Genomic DNA, 23,274 nt, shown 5'->3' on the forward strand with positions numbered 1-23,274 from the left:
GTCTGTTGCTTAAAATTTCATTTTCTATATCTAACCCCTCTTCCAAGATTTAAAAAAATTGCTTGTCTAGAATTTTACTATTTAAAATAATGATACATGTACATTATAGAAAGAATTGGCTATTCAATTTCCAATCCAATGATCATACCAATTGCTAATCACTGCCCCATCCCCCTTTAAGACCAAAATGGTATACTTTATTTCCCCTATCTACACTTAAAGCAAATTAAGATCCTTCTTTTTCTGTGAATTGTTACATAGTTAATTATGGGGTCAATTAAACATCATATTGGTATTTCCAGGGAACACCATTCCACTCAACATCCACTAGCTTCTCAAAAGCTTTGTCATTGGGAGTTAGAACTGTTCCAGTGGTCAGATCAGAGAGACTGTTTCAGTGGTTGACTAAATGACAGGAGAAAAATTTTTGACAGTGTTGAGCTTCTCAGATGACATGAACAGTTTTTTTTTATGTACCAGGATATTGGTGCTAATATTTTGGGAAGTTGACAAGTGAATTAGGGGGGGTGGGTGGGTGGAGGACTTCATAATGTTTATCATAAGGCATCTTTTTTACTACCTTAGTAGCTGTCCTTTGCATCCTTTCCAGAAGCTGAATGCCATCCCTCTTACTGGTGATGCTATACACATTCCAGAGTCAAGCACTGCCCTGACAAGAGCCTTGAATAACTTCATGAAAACATAGGGAGATCTACTATAAACACTTTAAACATTAATAAACAATTTATGCATTCACACTTAACAACTTTTTATATTTTACAGCTGCATTGATCATAGAATAATTAAAACATTGATTTTACTTTCCAAAATGTATAGTGCTGCATTAGTTAGTGCTAAAACTCATGTAGCCCAGTCTTGAATATGGTCAAGGTTATCTTGTAGTGACTCACAATTGACTGCACCAACAGCTTTGACTCATCAGCATTGAGAGAAAGCTAATTTATAGACAGAAAAATATTATTTATATAGATATTGAACAGAGTAGGTCCCTAGACATTCTACAAATTTTAATGATATTTATTTTGATTTTTTTTTCTCTATTTCATGTTCTTTTATTGTTCTGGATTCCACTTAATTTTTTCTTTCTTCTAATGATTTATATCCATCTATCTGTAAAATAAATACCTTCACATACAAAAGCTTTCTAACCATTTGGTTATAAATTAGTAGCAACCATTGTAGTCCTTGCCCATACTTTGTATTTTGTGCCAGTTTCTAGCTTCTGTAATGAATCAATAATCTTTGTTTCTTATTTGCTATTAATCCCTGGCAAAAAAAAAAAAAACAACAGGCCAAGTAGTAGACTAAATCCTGCTTGAACCTGTACTCTAGCTGTGGGTACTTTTTATACTGGTTTCTGTTAAAGTACAATTGGTGTTATGAATTCTGGGCTTGAATTTCCTTAATTATTGAGAAACTGATTTTTGGCTGAAAGGTTCCTATTTCAATTGGTTATAGTTTTTAGAGTCTGAAAGTTGTTATTTCCATGGCCTAGTATTATGCTTGACTCTGATGATTCTAGTTTGCTGTAAACTTTTAGCTTCAGACTACTCCTTGTTTTCAGAGGAATGAAAGTTGTTGCTTTTTGAGACATGAATTTCTCCAACTGACTATTGAGCCTTATTCTATTAGAAAAAAAAACTAGTTTCAACTGAAAGTAAGGACCAATATTGCAACTGAAAATGAATAGAAATCATTCTGCATATGAGTAAGTTTGCCCCCCCCCCTCAACGCTGTGATTATTATTCTTAAGTTCCTTTTTGCTTCAAAAAAGCTTGTTTTTCCAAATCAACAGCTCTTGTGTTTCAGCAGTTGTTCTTAAAGAATTGGAACACCAAATTCAAACTTTAGCATAAAGAGCAAGGAATTGAGGAAGGGGCAATCCCCCTCACATATGGAATAATCTCCATTCATTTTAAGTTTTAATGTTGTTCCTTACTTTCATTTGAATGAACTTTTTTTTTTTTTTTAATATGAATTTTGGTAGTTTTTCAATTTAGACCAGGAATTCCCTCTTCAATCTCTGTGAATACCCCCCCCCCCACCTGAATTTTTTTATGCGTATTCCCCAAAAACAAAAACTATGTATACAGCATCAAACTTCAAACTTATAGCCCTTTCCTCAGGGATTGTGGGAGGCCATGCCATCCCCAGAGACATAGTCAATGGATTTTTCAACTTGGCTGAACAGAATGACATTTTGATATGAAAATTTTGATCAGATGTCTCTGGGAAGAAAATATATGTGGGATAATACCCACATATATTCTTTATTAATCTTTTCTGATATGCTGAATCTGATGGTGTGATTGCCATTAAGTTCCCTTGACTTTTTGTCAGTGTTTCCACTTTTTTAGATGAAGCAAATCTTCCCAGGCTTATAGCTATTGGTCAATAATATTAAATTAATGAATCTTATATATTTGGAATTTTATAAAAAGCCAATTCTTTTGTTGTGTTAATTTTTACCAATATCCTTTTTTTAGAGCTTCAGTTACTATTGGGCCAATTTTCTCCTTATTTATAGTTTATTACCACAGACAGTTTTATCATCCAATGTATAGTGATTGTATTGCAGCAACCATCTCAATAATTATGGATTCCGATTGAAGGCCAAGGCTTTTTTTTTCTTTTTTTTTTTGCTGTCTTCTTGCAGTTAATAAAGAAGGACAAAGATATTACTGATTTCTATTGTTTCATTCTGCTAGTTGCTGAACATCAAAGTAATTATGGTGCTTTTCTTCTTTTGCAAATATTCATGCTGTGTCAGACATGTCACAACTTGTAACTTCTATTTGTTTAGCTGCTTCTTCTTCTATGGATGCTCTGACAGTTTTCAAGGATGGGCTTTGTCAAGAGATGCCTGAAATATTACTTTAATTGGACCAAAGTTTTTTTTGTCTTGATCTATTTTACAAATTTCAAAATATTGATAATCTTAATATATTAAAAAACATTTTATAGAGATTTAGTCTAATCTTAATGCTGTTCTTTGTTTCTTGCTGGCAATTTGGTAAGCCACATTTCAGTTCATTTTTAAGTGCATTGGAAAGAAAATAGACAAATTTAGCCCCAATTCTAGCCTAGAAAAATACTGTCAATCATAAACCAAAAACGGGCAATGTCAAGGAAAAAACAAAGTGAAACGTGAGGAGAGATATGAAAGAAATGTAATGAAAGATAGTATCCTTTCAGATTCTAGCCTTGTTTCTTTAAGCCTTGGAAACATACTGAATTTAGGTATATTAATTTGCAATGGGAACTATTTAGGGTTTGTCTGAACACTATTAATAATATTTTGTTTCCTTTATAGACAGGATTGAATGTAAAACCTGCTACAAGCTCATCAGCACCTATTGGAGCCAAAACTTTTGAAGTAACACTCAAGGATCCCATTAGGCCTGGAAAATCTGCTAAAGTAAGTTAATTTAGATTTTTTGTTTCTGAGGGACACATCCTGCAGGGTATTTTCTTTGTTTCTAATTCAAATACATTTAAAAGTAATGTTTTACCATGAAAAGTGAAGATATTACATAGATTAGCATATATAAGATGATAAAACTGAAAGAGAACAGAAATCACAGTGAACAATGAAGGCACAACTAAACAAAAATTGAATTATAAAACCTAAGGATGGCGTTGCCACCCTTTCAAACACCCTTAGAGGTTTAAGTGTTCTGTACTTAAGAACTAAGTAGATAATTCAGTTGAATGATTTCTTTGGTTGATTGATTTCTTCATACTTATGAAAGGAATGGATTTAAAAAAAGAAGATAAGCATATTTTTAAAATGGTAAAGTCTAAGTAGTTGTTGCAAATGTTTTCAATATTAAGATTTTCTTTCTAGAAACTTTATGATTTTTACTATTATCATTATTACTTAGTTGTCTTGTTTTTGTTAAAAAACAAATAATACTTGGCAATCATGTATGACCCACTTACAAAGATCACAACAAAATAACAAAACAGGAGAGTACAATAAATAAGAAAAGGAAGAAAAAATATCATAAATGAACTGGATATTCAATGCTAAGTTAATGTGAATGTCCTAAAATAAAAACAATACATAGCATGCATTTCTGTGATGACTTCCAGTTTCCACCAGTATATATCTGAGAATGCAAACAGTAATAGTACTAGGCTTTCAAAATGGTAAGTACATATCCCTCAAATGTAATTTGATTTCCTCTGAGATTGGAACTCAGGGATTTTTGAAGCCATTGGTTATGATGTTGGTACTACAATTAGGACATAAGCATCCAAAAATAAGACACCTTGTATTGCCTGATTGCATCTAGTTTTCACCATAGTTTGCATCAAAGGATTTTTGAACTTTTTGGTGGCAGATTCATTACAGCTTGAACAGAATGAAAAGACTATGTAAAAAGGAACAGAAAACATATTGTTATGAAACATTATCTTTCAATGAAAAGTACTATAGTGAGTTTAAAACTCAGAAGATGCATGAATTAACTTATACAAGATATCAAACTTAAAACAGACAAAAAAAAGTAACAATGATGTCAAACTTAAAACAAACAGAAATATCACATATAATGGTATTACCCCACCCCCGCCTTTCATACCAGTGAAAGGGCTTGTGACATTTGTGCTTTACAAAACAAATACCAGTTTCTCATTTCTATAATACTAGTCAAAACTCACAAAAAGGCCTCACTATTAGTTATCATGTGTGAATCAGTTTAATTTTACCATTTTAGGACAACACTAGTTTTCATCAGTCCTTTGATACTTTCTAATCTAATGCTTTCATAAACATAATAATACTGTTTGCTTAATAGATCTGCAGAAACACTGGTGATATTCAATGCAATCTACTGAGTTGTATGAACAATAATGTCAGATTTAAAACAAATAGAAGCTGCAATAAACTTTAGTGCATGTTTATTTGCCTTTTGATGGAAAAACGTCTCAGTCCCTCTCTGCTTTCACAAAGGTGTGCACCCTGCTCGAAAAATAGTTATGGTAATTAGTTCAAATTTTCTTCAGGAAAGTTGCTGTCGACTTTAATTATGATCTTTTTGTGGTCAAGTCAAGCTAGGTTTCTCTTAGGTGCTCTTCCTGATGATGTTTAAGACCTTGGACGTACCTACGTACATAGTACTAGCTCAAATATCTCAAACCTACACCATGTAATATCTTCAAGAAAAAGCATCATTTTAAAAAACATGCTAAGACAGTCCTAAAGGGCTTAATGGCAGCATGTAACACTCTTCTCCTTTCTACATATTATGGTAACAATACTTTTACGTTATTCTACATGCCATGCATATGCTATTTATACTTGTATAACAAGCATTTTATACGCATTAAACAAGCGTAATTCCCATTTTTTGCAAGGAAAATCCTCTTCTCTGTAGCCTTGGAGGATGCCAGACTACTTGAATTTCTAATGTCAACTGAAGCTATACCACACGCACAGGTGGCAAATTTCTAGTGACAAAAGGATCTCACTATTAATAGGGAAAAAATAGAAACAAGAAGGGAGTATACATTGAGATATTTATATTTGAAACTACTAACTTAATAATCCCTAGTTTTTGAATTATCAAGAAGTTCATTCTTGATGTAAGATTCATTAATATTATGAGTAATCAAGTTTTGGTGACAAAAGTTATACAGCTTTAATTCGTTTTTTTTTTTTAATATAACACAAAATTGTTGGCCCATATAGAAAAACCATAGGAAATGTAATGGTAAAAAAAAAAGAAAAACAATACAATTGGAGAACTTTCTGTGGGAATAGGTTTTTAACTCAAGGAAGCACTTGATGAGATCTTGACAATTTTGAAGCTATAATATTTGAATATGTTTTCCGTAATAGATGGTTGGATATTAGTTTCCTATGTTCCTGCTGACATGTAAAATAAGCAACTATTCAAAGGATTTGTCTACTAGTTTCAAGCTTTGTTTGAACAGCACTTATCAACAACATTTTGCAACTGGCATATTAAATATAAGTGACACAGATGTAACTCGCATCGGTTTGGGTCTACGTTGCCTGATATACCTTCTTTTATTAGTTCCATATCATCTCCTCTAGTGTTCTGAGCCCTGTTCAATGGCATGGATTGATTTAGAGTCCTATCTCGCTGAAAAACTGCTTTGCTTGAAATCAGTGGCTATGTGTGCTGCCCATATTTAAGTGTGTTTGAATTGGCCCCAAAAAACCTATTGAGTCATAAAGTGAAGAATTTCTATTAGCTGAGAAAAAAGCCAAGATTTGGTTCTTCATATGCTTTGCATGTAATTGTCCTTGTGCAGGCACAATATTTAATCTAAGAAAAAATTGATCAAATTATGGACACAATGGCTAGCTTGCATGCGTTTGCGCAAATAAAATTATTCCAACATTGCTTGATGCACTCCAAACAATGAGACAGGCATTTTATAAGGCATACTTAAAACTTCTTTCGTTTTATTTTTCATATTAAAAATTTTGTCTGAACAAGATCAATTGTATGCATACCATAGGTGCAATCAAACTCCAAAAGCCGTTGAATACCAACTTCAGTGAAATCTAACTCTAATTGTGAACAATGCACTTATCACCTTTTAGTATAAACCATTTGCTGAATAACCCTTGAACAGTCAAGGTTGTTCGAATGATTTGGGGCAACTGCCTCAAATTTTTATGATCTCTTATTTTAAATCATGAGGCCAGGAGAAAAAAAAAACACAATGCAGAAACTTTACCAAGTTAATCTTGTTATGTATAGCATATGATGTTGTTATGTATAGTATATAATGCTGTTATATGTAGTATGTATAGTATGTAGTGTATTTTATGTATAGTATTTATGTTATGGAATGTTGTTGGTATAGACCAAGTCAATGTTGTTATGTTGGCTCTGATTAGTGGCTTTAAACTCTCGTGGATACCAACTTCGCGCACAATTAGTGAAATAAATACTTGACGTGTTTTGATTTTTTAATTCTTTATTTTAATATTCACCTTGCAACGAACAAGCTCGGACAACCATGGATAGGCTATATACTGTTGTGGAAGTTAGAAGCCATTGTCAAGAATGTAGGCTACATTCTTTGTTTTGTTTGAGAATGATCGCATTGCAACTTAAACCCTATGTTTTTAATTAAACCCTCAGATACCAATTTCAACAGAAATCAAACGCCCATTTTGAAATGCGTAATCACCATATTTTTGTTTTGGAAACTTGATTGATCACAAGACTATTTTCTGAAAGATCCCTAAGTAATGTGACCCGGTAGGCGCAGTAATCCTATATTAGTAAAGTTTGGGGCGATGGTCTTGGTCTTGCAGTTGTTAGCCCCAAATTTACGCACTTCTGATTTGAAAAAAATGTAACGCCTACTCTTCTACTAACTCTTATTTTCAAACATTCGTTTGATGATAAAAAAGACCGCTTTAAATGATATGGGAACTTCTCCCAAGGGACCTTAGGCAAATAGAAAGCAAAAATGGCGACTTTAGAAACCCTTAAATAAGAACTTGAATTGAAAATTTCATGATATTTTCACCGTTTAGCTAGTTTTGACCTTTGGCAGTCATCTTATTATTTAATATCCCTCCCTGAATGATCCGTGAATAACTGCGAGTCGAAAGAGATTCAACTTGTCTGTATTTGTGGAACAATCCATTCCTGAGACATTTAAAATTGTGTATGTTGTCCATGTGCTGATTCTATGTTTGCAGCATCAATAAAAAGCCAAAGAAAAACATTGTAATTTCACTTCTTCTTTTTTTCAGTCTACCCCTGCTGAGTAGATTTCATCACCAGCTGACAGTTTTAAGTTGGCTACTTTCTTTTGAATTTTGGCTATTTTTCTGTCGCTATTTTTTATTTATACATAAGATTAGAGTTTGAATTCCCTCAGGGAGGTGGGTAGGGTCTAGGAAAAAACACAGTGTTTTTTTGTATTTCGGAACATTCCAGTGTAGACACCTAAGTTTCTTAAAGGAAGGAACCCCCTGCTGGGTAGATTTCATTACCAACTGACAGTTTCGTGTTGGCTACTTTCGTTTGAATTTTTGGTTATCGTTCTGTCACTATTTATTATTTATACATAAGATTAGAGTCTGGATTTCTCCAAGGATCTGAGAAGGGCCTAGGAAAAAATACAGTTTTTTTTTTGTATTTTGGAACATTCCAGTGTAGAAGCCTAAGTTTGTTAATAGAATAGAGCCTCTCTTGGGACCCATACAAAATCCCCCCCCCCCCGCGCTCATCCAGATATTCAATGTCCATGGTTAGAGAATAATTAATTAATATTTTGTTTTAGGTAAAAGTTGAGACTGTTTTTGCTGAGAGCATTGTACCTTTCCCAAAAGAAATCACACAAAGAGAAAAACATCTTGTGAAGTATACCGGGAACCTATACCTCTATTCTGAATACGATGTAACTAGCCAGACCACCAAAATAAGTGTACCTCCTGGAACGACTGAAGGATATACAAAGATTAAACCGGTTACATATTCTGATAACGTTGTCAGTTATGGACCATTCGAAAGTATCAAATCTTTTACTGAGGTAAGTTTTTACCTTTTTCCTATTCGAAAATACACCTTTATTGCTTTATGACGTTCGGGGAAAAGCTTATGGAGTCCAACTACAGAGCATAAATGCAGATTTATTTAGCGTTCTTAAAGGCTGGGAAGTGTATCCTCAAAGATGATGATAATGATGTGTTGCAGTCTAAGCCTTAGGAGTCAGGATCAAAACTGAAAAAAAAATATGCCGCTATTTATTTAGCGGGAGAAGGGGGATAAAATTTTGATATTGATAGAACACAAACTTGATTTTTGTTGATCGATAATGTCTGAATTCGGTCTTACTCTGAGTATATCTATTAAACTATGTCCATTGATATGTTGTTGTTGTTGTGTTATCGTTTTTTTTTTATCCGTCTGAGTTATTTTTTGAAAGTGGGTTTGCGTAACTATCTTGGCTTCAGTAAAACATCTGGCTTACTCTTTTTTCTTTTTCTTTTTTTGTTAAGTTTTTCCATTTTATCTCTGTGAAAATGTTCATTTTGTGTTTTTTTTTAGGAAAATAATAAATAAAAAGATAAATATCCAAATAATTCATGACAATGCAGTGCTTGAGAGACATTATTTCTTCTTCTTTTTGCAGTCTTCCTAGCTGATGCAAATTTTGAAATTCTCTTGAGTAATACTTCAGTGAAAAAAAAAGCAGAAATATTTCCATAGTATCTTTTTTCTTGAGAACTAAATTTTCTTGAGTATAGTTCAATAAAAAAAAATATATATATATATTTTCCGTTGTATTCTTTTCAACAATCGGGACAATTCACTCGATTCCGATCCTTTGAAAACCTTCAGTTTTCGCTGATTCCGTTTCATCAACTCCCTCATTATAAAGAAAGACGTTTGATATATTTAATTTAAATGCAAAATAATTTATAATTTACTATATAATAGTAGCGTGGCGGCAACCAAGTCAGATTTTCTACAAAAAGTAAGAAATTTCGCCAAGTCAGAAAAATGGCTAAAAATTCGGAGAAAAGTCAGATTCACCTCTTTTTGGGCAAGCATGCTATTTGTAACTACTCTGTCTTCATTATCAGGACTGATTATCTTTCTATTTTTTGTCGCCTTTGAATAATGTCGTTCTTTCAATATTATTTTAAGCTTACCTATTCTCTTGCTACCTAACTTTTGTAGGTCTCCGTAAAAAAGAATTGGACCCTTAATTATAATGAAGTTAGATTTCTTTTTTTCCCTGTCTGTAATTGTCAGTTCTTTGTACCTAACGTAATGCTTTTACACTCTGATATACGATAAAACAACAATGCTGAAGGTTCTGAAGAGCTCCTAATTATGATAAAGTAATACTCAGAGAGCTATGGAAACTTAATGCGTCATTTAGTGAGCTTGATAGGAAATGCCACTATTGAGGCTTAAAACGTTGGAGGTTCCTATCACTAACGTTTTTCTGAAGTTTGTAAAGTTTTTAGTGCTTGAAAAAGATGTTGTCAACGTGAACAAAAGGTAGCTTTGCTCCTAAACAGAGATGCGAGAGAGGGAAAAACTGACCTTTAAGACATTGCAAATATCAACATACATAAAATCCAAAGCCCCTTTCTTAAGGAGTCAGGAAGTCACTGCCGTATGGTAGCTCCCTTGTTAATCTGTATCTATTATTTTCCAGTGGTTTCATAGGTTTTCTCGTGCGTGAAAGTGTTGTTTAATCTATTTTTATATTAGTAAATGTGAAATGACAAAACTTATGAACTTAAAGTGGATGACTGTGTAGAGTTGGGGATTACGAGAATCCAGACAGAATTGGGCTTGCTTAGATACAATTTTCTAGATCGCCTTGGAGCTTGGTGGTTGATCCTGGTTTATGTTGCCATGCGCATTTTTGAACAGTTCAAGCTGCTGCATAACTATTTTATTAAAGTTCGTCCATTCCCATTCAAAACCTGTCGAGGAATCAAGTTGCTGCAAAAAAATATTAGACACGTCGAAAGATTCACAGACGAAACTTCTTCTTTTGTTCGGCGTCTCATTAACCAAAGTCTTCGCAGGTTCCTCTGGTACATTTCATACTGAAAAACCTTAGATCCGTGCGAAGTCTCATGATTTTTCTCACTTATTACTGGGTTTAATGGGTATATGAGTGAAGCCCGAAGTTGTAGTCGAGATAAAAGAAAGAATGTGATTAAAACCAGAGTTTTGTTTGCCAAATCAACTTCTACTTACCGACGTAAGTATGTGATAATCTGGAAGACTTCAACAAAGTAGATGCAATTTACTTTGAGGTCACTGGCAACCGGCCCTTATGTTGCTGCGTCAAAATGTAATTTAAAGAAATTGGCCTTTGGTTCAGGATAGGTTTTAATCTATTTTCGATGGACAAGCCAGAGAACAGAAAACTACAAAAAAGATGATATGGTGAGTAGTGATGATGTAGCTGATACTATTGATGTAGATGATATTGTCATGATTCCCAGATGTGTGCCCTTTCGATCTCCTGTTGACTGACTGATGAGTTGAGGTTTTCAAACTTAGACCATGAGTATAATAATATTCAATTATCGCCAAGGTATTAAACTGTTGCATTAGTCTTTCATATTGACGTAGAAACAGAGTTTTTGAAGCCGGTGACTGTTCTTTTGGAATGATGTAAGCCTCTATAGGATCTAAGAGGCACAAAAATTAAATGATTGCGTTTGAAGGAATGAAGTGGCGAAAAACTGACGGGATTGCTCCAATTACAAAAACGTTGTGTCAGTTAGTCCGTGATGTCAGTAGAAGCTGCAAGGCATACCTAGTGCTTGAAGAAGTGAAGAAAGCAAAAGAAGAACATGAGACACAACTGATAGAAGATGAGAGGCTTAAGAAGAAAGAAGAACGAAGATTATCAAATGAAGAATTTAAACAATTTAATCTCAAAGAGAATATTCTAGATAAAAAGTAGAATGATTGTGATAAATGCAAAGTTATTGAGAAGCTATTTTAGGAAGCTAATTTGAGATCCGTGAAAGTCATCAAAAACAAAGATGTCACTGGAGTGAGCCTAGTCCAAGTTGTGCTAGAGGCTAACTCAAAACACCTTGAAGACGAGCCAACAATGGCCAAATAAACGGAAGCTTTGCAAAGAAATCTAGACAAAAGAAAACCAAACTATCTATATACCGTTGTAGAAATCAATCGGTCAGTAGGTGGTTTCACAAACACTACTGCAGATGCTTTTCCTAATATTAATCAGTCGGTCTTTTCTTTGTTTTGTGTTTCTGTGTATATTTTTTCTATTATTATTATTATTATTTTTTTTTATAAATAAAGGAAGAAAAAACATAAATTTTGATTTGGCACTATTCTGTTGATGAAGCAAGGTGGGTGTAGCAAGTAAATGCAAGTTTTTGGAGAAAATACCTAATCGAGTCACCATTTTGTCAGATTTTCTAACCGTGGAAATGGTTAAATATTAGATTTTTTTTGCTTTGCTTTTATAGGAGGAGCTTTTTGTCCATTACGAAAATTCTAAGACGTTTTTGACTGTGACTTCACTGTTAAGGACCATAGAGCTTTCTCACTGGGGAAACATAGCCATTGAAGAAACGGTGGATGTTTTGCATACTGGAGCCAAACTTAAAGGATCCTTTTCAAGGTTTGACTTTCAAAGGGAAGGAGCCAGTGCTAATGTTGTGAAGAAGTTTAAGGTTAGATTTTTGATGCTTTAAATTTTCCTCAAAGTAGTTTTCTTTGTTAACGCTTTTGTAAAGAGACTTTTTTCGTGCAATCAATTTACCTGAGAAGAATCATAATAATATGTGTATTCTGTACTTGTATGGTAAACCCCCTACCGCTCAAGTTGTTCATTCATTGACGCTTTATAGAACCGTTTTCTTTGTCGTTGGTTTTTTCAGCTTAGCATGAGACAAGACAAAGAGAGGTGACAGAATAGATGGAAAATATATAACTTGGGATATATATTTTCATATTAGGGGAGGGGTAAAGTATTTGGACAGTGTGAAATTAGAAAACAAGTCTTACTACATAATATGCCGAATAATTATACCTAACACATTAGGCGTGGAGACCCGCTGTACTTTGCGCCCACTCCACCCCTACCCCCCAATGTGCAAATATATAGCCCAAATTTGTTTCTCAAGTATTATATTTTTATCTTACTTTGGTACGTTTCATTAGGATTGAGCCTCAGAGAAACATATTAGAAGAACATTAGGTAGGGGTATATCATACAAGTACCTTTTATTCTTCATTGAGCATAAGGACTAAATTTCCTCGTAGTGAAAATTTACTATAAAGGGACTATGTATCTTAATGCCGCTTTTTGTTTCGAAGAAAGTGTGAACTCTTATTCTTCTGTTGGTTATCGTTTGAAATTTAACTAGCGCATGAAAAACTGCTTCTGAGGATATATTCCTACCAATTTGTCATCTGTCTTGTCCATATCTAGTTATTTGTTATTGATTCTTTTATGTAGAGAAGGTTAAAAATTGTAGTCTTAGCATGCATAATATTCTGCAAAGCATTCTGATTGGATTTGCTAAATTCCACCTCAAATATCCACTTGTATCTACTGTATAGATATATCCCCTCACTCTGGCCACTGTTTGTCATGTTATGCCTATTAATATCCCATAAATAATATTAATCTTAATAGGACAGTTAATGTCCGGGAAACATTTTTTTTCCTTCGATTTAGTCAGTGTTACCGGTCAACTTTTTCAGTTTTATGCGAGGTTTGATAGCGACAGGCTAGGTTAGATTTTAAGCCGTTCTGATATTTAAAACATAATTTACCCTATTCTAACTTTACCGTCAAAGCTGACATAAAAATGAAAAAGCTGATTCGCAAAGCTAATTGAATCCAAGCAGAGAAAAGGAAGAGGGGGTAATCGTTAACTTATATAACTGAAACTATTCCACTTGGAATAGCAAATTGATGCCTAATCTGAGAATTGCTTCTATTATCTCTTATATTGTGCTTAGAATGTCTATTTTTTAGAATTTCTTATATTGTTAAGAAATTTTAAATTGATTACTAAGAACTGTATATTGTTTTCATGTTACTATATGTTTTTCGTATGATTTCTTATATTTTACTTAGAATATCTATTTTTCTGTGTTTTTCAGAATTTTCCCCGAATCAAAAAGACCCCTTCCCTGACATAAATTTATAGTTCTAGGCTACAATGTCATTTGTAGTTTATTGATGAATGACAATTGTTATTTGAATTAATCCTAATAGTACAATATTATTTTGAGATAAATTTACAGGAATTAAGAAAAAGTTTCTGAAACTCGTCAAAAATACCATCTGATCCAAATGAAAAGTACGCCATCGGAATAGCCTTGATAAAAAAAAAAAAAACCTATTGAGGAAACTTACAGACTTACATTGACAAATTTGTCAATATATTTCGTCCCCCACCGTGAATTAGCCTGATAGAACCTCAACAGATTGACCCCAGTGTGAATTAGCATGAGAGGTTGACTCTTGTGGAGTGACATGCATAAGAGGAAAATTTTCAAGTAGTCAACGCGTAGTCAACCTGCGTGTGTTCCCCAGGGAGAACCTCCAACAGGTTGACTCTAGTTCGGCATTGTGGAGGGACATGCATGCACGGAGAGGTGTAGCATAAATGGGAGACAGTAACAACGGCAATCAAAGGGGGGTAAAATTAACCTTGACTGGGCTGCCCACTTAATTGGACAATCTGTCTTGGCTTTTTTCTACAATTGGCCATGACTTTGACTTTTCCCACAACTATTCCCATTTTGTGGAAACTCATGTGGAAAAAACTCACTGGAAAATCATAGCGAGCTGTTTAAGGGCTCATTTAAAATTAATTTTTATGTCTGATCTTTTTTTTTTATTTAACTTGAGAACGGCATAATAAAGGGCCATATTGCACCTAAATAATGCACTTAGGGTGCCATATCTAAAATGGAAAAGTTGAGAAGAAAGAACGGACAATCTCCATGGCTGAAAATCCATAGCCTGGGGTTCACAATACCTCCTATCCTCCCTCTTGTATACTCTCCCTCCCATCCCCATAGTAAGTTTCATAAGTCTTGACGTGACTAGCAAAAGTAGCAGTCTGCTGCAGCAACGTAAAGAGATGTTTGATGGCTCATTTTTTATCTGTTTGAATAAGTCTGTGTGCACTTTGTAAATTTGCCTTGGTGACTCCATTATAAAATGCCATATAAAACCAACAGATGCATTTTTGGTGGTACTTCTGAAGTAGAAATGCTGGAAAACGTGAAAAGGGTTCCATACAAATCTCCATGGTCAAATACCAGTAACCAATCATTTATAGTCTCCTTTTTAGTGCTACCCTTGTTAGCCCCTTTAGCAACCTAGTAAACAGCAAACCACAGCCCCGTAGTAACTTTAAGTTTTGAAGCACGTTTTGAAAGAAAAAAAAACAAAAAAACAATGTCTAGTGAGAAAAAATTATGTTTGAAGCTGATTAAAAAAGGGTAAATTTTATTTGGATTAATTTTAAAAGTAAAAGTTTGTTACGAGAAGTAATTTATATGAATATCAAAAAAGAGCTCGGAACCCCTCGAAAATGCTCTCACTTTTAGTGCTCGCAATTGTCTCGTCCCTTTTATCTCTGTTTCAACACGCCCATACATTCCATTAGAATAAACGTTTTAATTGATTCAACAGAGCAAAGATAAGAAAGCTCCATATCTTCTTTGGACTTCACTTTCCAGCTCGTGAATTAAGGCTTTTAAGTTGTAGCTTGTAGTTATTAAAGTTTGACTTTTTTAATCACACCTGTTTTTCGTTGTTTTTTTGTTTGTTTTACACTTTTCTGTAAACTGTTTAAGTTCAGCTAAAATTTAAAAATGCAAGAAACGAATGTGAGAAAAATGCAAGAAACTTTTATCTTCAATTTTTAAAGATACTGAGGAGAATATATCCCTTTGACTCTTTATTTGGCAAAATTTCAGATTTTTGTAGAGAAACTTTAAGAGAAATGTGAAGTAAAACCTTTACTTGTATAAAGCCCTATTCTAACAAAACTCATGTTACTTCTTTAGTTTCATCACCTTGAAACAACCGTCTTTGTGTAAGGTTTGTTGTGTATATTTTTAAAAACAAACAAAAATCAACCAAAGATAAGAATGAAACTTAAAACGAACAAAAATGATTTCTTCGTAGTCTATGCAATATTCCTCTGCAATATTGGTACAAATAAACAGTTTTGTATTTTTTCCTTTTATTTCTAGAATTCTTAAAAACTAGCGCTTTACTGAAAACGTATCTTTCTTGAAATTGGAAAAAATAATTATATACTTATTTTATTTGTGCCTATTTTGCATATATATGTTGCATAAATTGTGAAGCAATAATCTCCATGATTTGGAAATCTTTGACCACCCCTGTCTATGAAAAATTCTGAGGATTCGATACTCCGACAGAATCTCAAATGTTGATGTGCGTCACCACTGCTGTAACATCGAACCCGCCGCCACGATTATCAAACAGAAAAGACTGCGTTTGCTTGGCCATGTCTTTAGAAGACCCAATGACCGCATCATAAAGCAAGTGCTTCTAGCTGCCCCGTTGAGATAGGCGCAGGCGACCTTACGGTCAACTGAAGAATTTGAGGGCAACTGCCAAAAACGACCTTGACCTCATTGGCGGATGTCGTAGGTTTGCCAGAGAGTGGAAGAGACAAATGGGTGTCAGCCATACTTAGTCTTCTAGATGCCGGGTGAGGCGTCCGCGTCTGGTCCAGCAACAAGTACAAGTAAGTATTGTAATAAGATAAAAAGGCGTTGAGAAGCATGGCAAGTTGAGTGAATGTTTGTAGGCAGGCGCTCTCTGTTGTTGACATGGCGGTTTATAGTGAACTTGACCTTGATAGCGCAAAAATATTTTGAAAAAAAGTTATGGGGATAGTGAAAACACTGGGCATCCCTTTGAGGTTTGGATGGTGATTCGTGACAGTGAAGGAATCCTTGGCCAAATTTTGAATTTTTTGCCTGTTGTAACCTCTTATTCAATAAAATGATGATGTAAACAAAAAAAAAAAAAAAAAAAAAAAAAAAAAACGAAAAGAACGTGCTAAGCTATAGGAAGGGAATTGAAAATAGCATTAGGTATTCAATGTGCTTGCACATGTTTTTGCTCAATAATAACCGTAAATAGAGAAAATCTGTAGCATCAAATACGCCGCTACGCTCAGCAAAATAAATATCTCGATTTTCTCATAGCTTAGCTAGAAGTTCCGTACATTAATCTTCGGTATTTTCGAAGCTAAAAATCAAGCCAATGTAAGAGCGGTACTTGCGTCTTCTTCGTTTGGAACTTTTTTATATATTAATTCAGTTGCTTTTATACCGTGCCGATCGAACTTGGTTTCAAATTTTATTCTGCTATTTGGCCATTATATGATTAATTGATCAAAAACAGGATAAATCATATGGTTTAGGTAATTGGCTAGGTCTGGGGGAAGAGGTATGAATAAAAAATCTCTGTACAGGCCCAAACTTGCTGGCTTTTGTGTCAGCATGAGGTCATTCGTCCTCTTTTATCTGTAGAAAATAGCATAGCTGATGATAATTCGGAAGAGCACTGGTATTCTATGACGAAGCAAGTGGAACCATTTAAAATAAAATCTTTGTTGTTTAAGTATATTTGAATTATATTTTATTTTAGACTGTATTACCTGCAGCTGCGAAGGATATTTACTATCGTGATCATATCGGGAATATATCTACATCCAACGTCCGAGTTCAGAAGGAGTCTGTTGAAGCAGAATTGAGACCTCGTTTCCCTCTCTTCGGTGGCTGGAAAACTCACTATGTCCTTGGCTATAACGTGCCATCTTACGAGTATCTCTATCGGAATGGTAAGAACAAATGGTTCAAATGTGTCTCATTTAAAGAATCTTATAGTAGCTCTTCTTGAAAGCTGATTTTGTCCCACATAGCTGTGATACAACCGGTCTGTCTATTAAAGGTGTTTTATTACTCCATCTTTTGGACCTAAGTATAATCAATTTACGATAGTGCTTATTTCTATTAATGTACTCAGATTGAAAAGTGAATATCAATGTTTGTTCAGTGAGTGGCTCGCTAAACACTAACCATCTAATGTACGAGGTGTTCCCTTAACTAACAGGATGTTTTTATAGCATTCATGGTAGGGCGGGGTCAAAATGACCCTAATCTTCTGAAGGGTACCAGTCAATAAAATATTTAGATGGAAACATGAACCTTTATTTTCAAATATATTGACATAACTACCATTGAAACCAATGAAAAGTTCTTGATGCAGCTTGAGCAAACAGTCAGTGCATGTTCCTTACAGACACTATTTTTGCAGATGGCATATCGTAGGGTACTCTTGCGGTCTTTTTCCCTGGGACGGATATCACATCGAGCTCGTTTGGCTGCAGAATGTTGTTCCTCAGTGTACTGGTTTTCTGCAAAGGGAATCTCAGCAACCTGGCATGTAAGTCGACAGCGTTCTCGTGGCAGAACTTTGTTTGAAGATCTGATGGTGCAAAATGATTGGACCAAAGCCATACTAAAGCTCATAAGGATCTCACGGCGGGAAATGCTCTTCTCTTGATTGCTATTTTCGTTTACAAGCACAGAAATGTTTACACCAGCAACGTCTAATAGAGCAAAAAACACTGCCATTGACCAACGACGTGTTCCATGGCTTGTGGTATAGTTCGTGCATTCTTGGTCCAAACTTTCAACTCCACTCTTTGTTGAGTTGTAAAATTGAATAATTTCCGGTTTTCCCGTGTATTCGTCGACTTTAGATGTGTGATGCATCGATGGTATCTTTGGCACATATGAAACCTCTGTTTTATCATTTTCAAGGCCAAAGGGTGAACTCCCTTCCTGGCGAGTTTTTTTTTTTGTAGAAAACTGTCAGATATTTCACGCTTGTTTTTCTTTACAGTCCCTAAATAGGTCAGCTTCTGTTTTAGAAGCTCATCCACGAGCTGAACGGAACTTTACGAATTATCGGCCGTGGTATTTGCCTGAGCCAGAGATGGTCCTCGTCAAAGAAAGAGCTTTCCCAGTTTGTACCGTAAGATGCTTAGATCCAAGCAATTTCGTCTCTTTTCCACAGTAGATGAACGCATCGTAGAGATAGAAGGTACGGTTGTCTGCTAGGCACTGCATTTTGATGCCGCATGTGTTGGGTTTTGTAGGAATGTACATACGAAAATGATATTTGCCTCTAAATCCGATTAGCATCTCGTCGGTAGTGACGATGTCTGAAGGAGAGTAAAGTATCTAGAAGTCTCCAACAGGAAGTGCTCGTGAATATCGAGTATCGGTGAAAGCGGCGTTCCTCTTGCTTGACGGATCGATGGATCGTCAAATCGAAGGCAGGTCTCAATTGTACAGGAACCTTTACTTGCTCATGGTCGCTTGAAAAATATCTCCCAGTCCCATCGCTGGTAAACGGACCAATCTTCGTTTCATGACTTGAAAACTCCGGCAAGGTATATCAGACCAAAAACTACCCGAAGTTCTACTTCATCAATTGGCTTCGTAAATGTCTGCTTATCACGTAGATCTGCTACAAAATTCGCAGGACAGTGATTCGTTTTTCTGTTGGTATGCTCCTCCACTACGCCAATAATATTTTCAGGGAAAAGAAGACCCCAAGCTGTTTCTCTCATGTCCTAGTAGCACATCCTTGCGGGTCCATCTTTTGGTTCTCTGAGAAAGAGGCACATCATCAAGGTCTAGGTGACCTGGAGCTGGGGAGGGATGTTCTCCGGATTGACTTACAGAAGTGGTAGCTTCATCGAATACTTCTGTGCTTTCTTCTGATGATAAAATTTCATCTTGGACAAGGTTTTCCTGCTTGTCATTCGATTGTCGGTAGTCATCGTCGTTTTGGGTGTCGGATCCACTTGATAAATCGTCATCTTCTTCAAGTATCTGAACGATATCTTCCTCTGTAAGGCATTTCTTAGCTAGGGCATCCATTCTTTCAGTAAGGGAAAAGAAATGTAAAAGTTTTCCATATAAATCACTTTTCGAGACTAAAATCTGGAAAGAAAAGGTGGAAAAGACCAAAATCGAGAAATTAACAAATTAAATCCAGCTAGAATATATGAAAAAGCAATTAATTTATTCTCGGTAATTGCAGAAACGTGCAATACTTGCAACAAATATCATATTTCTTCAAAAACCAAATCTTCATTTTCCTTTTTTTTGCAAATTTAATGGTAGTGTGGGGTCAAAATGACCCCAGACCACTCTTACCTCCTCTACCTTTAGTGCCAGCTACTCGACTGATTGTATGATTCAACATCAGCAAGTTTCCGGTGAATACACGAGAAAAACAGCGCTTTGCTCCTAACGTCGTCGGAGGAACACACTCTCAAAGGGTCCTTGGGATAAAAAAAAACCCACCCTACCAGTTAAGAGTTAAATAAAGTAATGATACCGATGAAAAAAAATATTGAACTAAAATGACTATTTTACTTTATTTCCTTCAAAGCGGTTGCCTTGGGCAAATTTTTCATTTCTAATAGCTCTTTTGGAGCTGGGATATAGGAATAACCTTCAGTTAGTCCGTTGTAGGCATTTGGTTGCTTTCTAGTACTAAAAAATGTCCTTTGAATTAGTTTTTTTTTTTTTAATCTTGGAAAGAGGAAAAATGCTGATGCTGTCTAAATAAGGGGTTAAAGGGCCAGGGGGATATATTGTTTTCCGAAAACTCATTAACTGAAGTAACACTGTTTCGAGGCACAGTATCATGACGTAACAACCAGAAGTTCTGGTATCACATTTATTGTACCTTTTATAGTGTTTCTATAACTTTTCAATAAAATTGATTGTCTACTGTTTCGTTTTAAGGATCAAATTCTATGTGAAAGTCTAAAGTGTGCCATTCTGGGCCTATATGGTTCTTTTCTGCGTTGCACTGGAAAATCCTAAACTTGATCGGTAATCACATGTTTTAAGAAACAAGCACCCTTTTGATCCATTCAGAAAAATCGGAGTAACTTTCTCCCCTGCTATCCATTTGATCTTATGACGGTATTTTTGGAACCATTTTGGCAGTGATTTTGCCTTACGTCGAAGACATTAATTAAAGTTCAGTGGACTGTGGTTTGAGCTATTTCTCAGGGTTCTGTGGTCTTTTAAACCGCTTAACAACAATCAGTTTTCACAATATTTTTAATTCTGATTGTATTTTCTCCTTTCTTGCATCCCAAGACCTTCCACTGTGAGACTCATCCTCGATCAAAATGTTGACGAGACTCGTTGATTTTGTAGGGGTATACATTTTTAGGTGGTTGATAGACAATGAAAATTCGAAACCTTGAAAAATAAAAACCCTATACATGAAAAAAAAATCCCGTATTTTGTCTGAATTTTTACTGCACTGTGCCCAAGTCTAAAGCGAAATTGCAGAGGTGAAGATTTTGAAATTGTTGCTGATCATTGTCAAAAATAATCTAACAAACCAGTTGCGAAAATAATCATTACGGACCTTTAAATGACTCTAGTGAACTCAGGTCCGTACTGATGTCACATTAGGTGCTCACTGACAAATTGCTTCAAATGGTCAGCTATTACTGAAATCTGATAAAATTCCACAGTATCAGACTTAATACTTTATTACGAACCTCACTCCTAAAAATCTGCCTTATTCTGACAGGTTGTATCTTTCTCTAAGCTTGCGTTGAGGGGAGCTGATACAGAAACGACAATTTAAACTATGCTTTTGCTTGCTTCTCTGAAATTGAATTAGGACTGAATAGCAGAGATTCCATTCCCTGCCAGGTTTTTAAAAGACGAAATTTGCAGGGAGAGCAGGGGCCATGGTTGTAGTTTCAACCGGAAGTGAATTTCAAAATCAAGTAAATAAAATTTTCTGAATATAATGAAGTAAGCATTTGTTATTACTGAATAATATTGGCTCAGAAAAGGGTAGCCTATAAACTGCACTGTTACTAAAACTTACAAAAATGGATTAAAAATTAGCAAACTTAATGTATGACTTGTGTTGTATTCAGGAACAGGGAAGGGGGTGGGCTGAAACTTAAAGTGGCTTAAAAGTTGGTAAATCTTAGCCAACACTAATTTTTGAGTTAGTTATGGTAACGATTTGTTTGTCCTCAGTCATAACAAAATCTTCGTTTTATTTCGTTCAGGTTTCATTGCTGGATTATTTTTTTTAGCTACTTAGCCTTCCTCTTTGTTCTAAGTCTATAGAAGTAGGCTGTATAGAAAAGTTTGCTGATTTTATGGATTTCTACTTTTATTCCTTTTTTTTTTCTTTTTTTTGTAAATATGTAAAAAAAAAATCTGCAACGCCAACAAAAAAAAAATCGAATTTTGTTGTTAAAGTTTTATTCAAACTTCAGGGGTAAACTCTTCTGTTATCGATTAAAATGTGTTGATTATTACAATCGCGGTAAAAACAGAATTTAAAGAAGTGTAAAGTAAACAAAAAACATCAGGAGGCGACACTAATAGCGTTGTTTTTTATTTTTTTTTGTTTTTTTTTTTCTCCGGGGTCGCTTCATTTGGAAGTGGTGGCCATAGAAACTTTTGGAGGGAACATGGGCTGTAAGTTATGCGAGTTGCCTATTGTTTGCATATAAGGTTTGTCTGAAAGAGAGGGTAGTATATTTGACCCTAGGTCTCCAAAACGGCTTAGGGCATTGAGGTTAAATTGTCAGAAAATTTTGAATGGAATGTGAACAAAATGAAAACATGCTAAGTGCATGCTCGTTGTCAAAAGTATTTATCTGCAATATCCCAGGAACGGCTGAGGGCATTAAGTTGAAACTTTCAGGGCATGTTCAAAGAAATGTTAAAAAGTGATTGTAGCACAGTTAGCCCCTCTCTCGCACTTTTTAAACCCTCAACAATGATTAAAATTTTGAGATAGGCATTTTCGCAGAATAGTCAAAAGCTAAGTTTTTCTCAAATGACCGATCGCTAGAGGAATGTATGTTCGACCGAATTTTAATAAAAATTCGTTTGTGTAATTTTTACAATCGCGTCAATTGATGGCTAAAAATCTCCAGTCTTTTCATTAGGTAAAGGAGGGAGTGACTACAATTTCCACTAAATGATTATTTAACTGGTCAGCATTATCTTTAGGAAGGTTTACAACTTTTGAATTATAATATGAGGAGGTAGCTTCCCTTGCCATTTTTCAAATCTTATCTTGTAGTTTTTTTGTTTGTTTTTTGTATTTTTGTAGTAAAATTTTGTGGTGAATTAAGTACTTGATTTTGGTAGTTATAAGTGATCTATCAGTATTGCAACGTTTGATGGTTAATTCTAGAAACCATTTCCACATCGGTTTCGGATTTTATTTTGAAGGATTGATGCATTTTCATCTGGAAAATTTAAAGAGTATAATTTTTCACAATTAAATTGGAACCGAGCTTAAATCAACCATTATTATTAAAAGGTCTATAAGAAAAAGTTTCATTGACGTGTTTAATCTTATAAGAAGGAAAGGGGATATCAATGCAACAGAAAATGATACCTTCTGTAGAGATCGGAGCAACTGCGGGTAGTCTAGTAATATTCAGAGAGATTTTAGTGTATAATATCAAGAGAAAGTTCTCCTTTCGTCGTGGGAAACGAAATTACTTGGTTCAGTTTGTTCTTCTTAAGAAATAAATCCAGTTTTAGATCATTTTTATTACTAGTTAGAAAAATACCAACAATTGGCCATTTAGTTGTCGCGTAATCTAAGCTTGAAGAGAGCTTTTAGTAGAAT

The 23,274-nt window shown here is 34.8% G+C and overlaps 1 protein-coding gene across 1 annotated transcript in view; it reads left to right on the forward strand.

Annotated features, from left to right (window-relative positions):
• The window catches only part of LOC136035437 (dolichyl-diphosphooligosaccharide--protein glycosyltransferase subunit 1-like), a gene marked incomplete at its 3' end in the record, with an annotated part of 33,032 nt that overhangs the window by 1,194 nt on the left and 8,564 nt on the right, over nt 1–23,274 (forward strand). Inside the window, 4 exon segments of the mRNA XM_065717245.1 lie at nt 3,335–3,439; nt 8,305–8,553; nt 12,005–12,211; nt 17,200–17,392. Coding sequence (XP_065573317.1) covers nt 3,335–3,439; nt 8,305–8,553; nt 12,005–12,211; nt 17,200–17,392 — 754 coding nt within the window.

This window comes from Artemia franciscana, chromosome 14 (assembly GCF_032884065.1).
Source record: "Artemia franciscana chromosome 14, ASM3288406v1, whole genome shotgun sequence".
Classification (NCBI taxonomy): Eukaryota; Metazoa; Arthropoda; class Branchiopoda; order Anostraca; family Artemiidae; genus Artemia; species Artemia franciscana.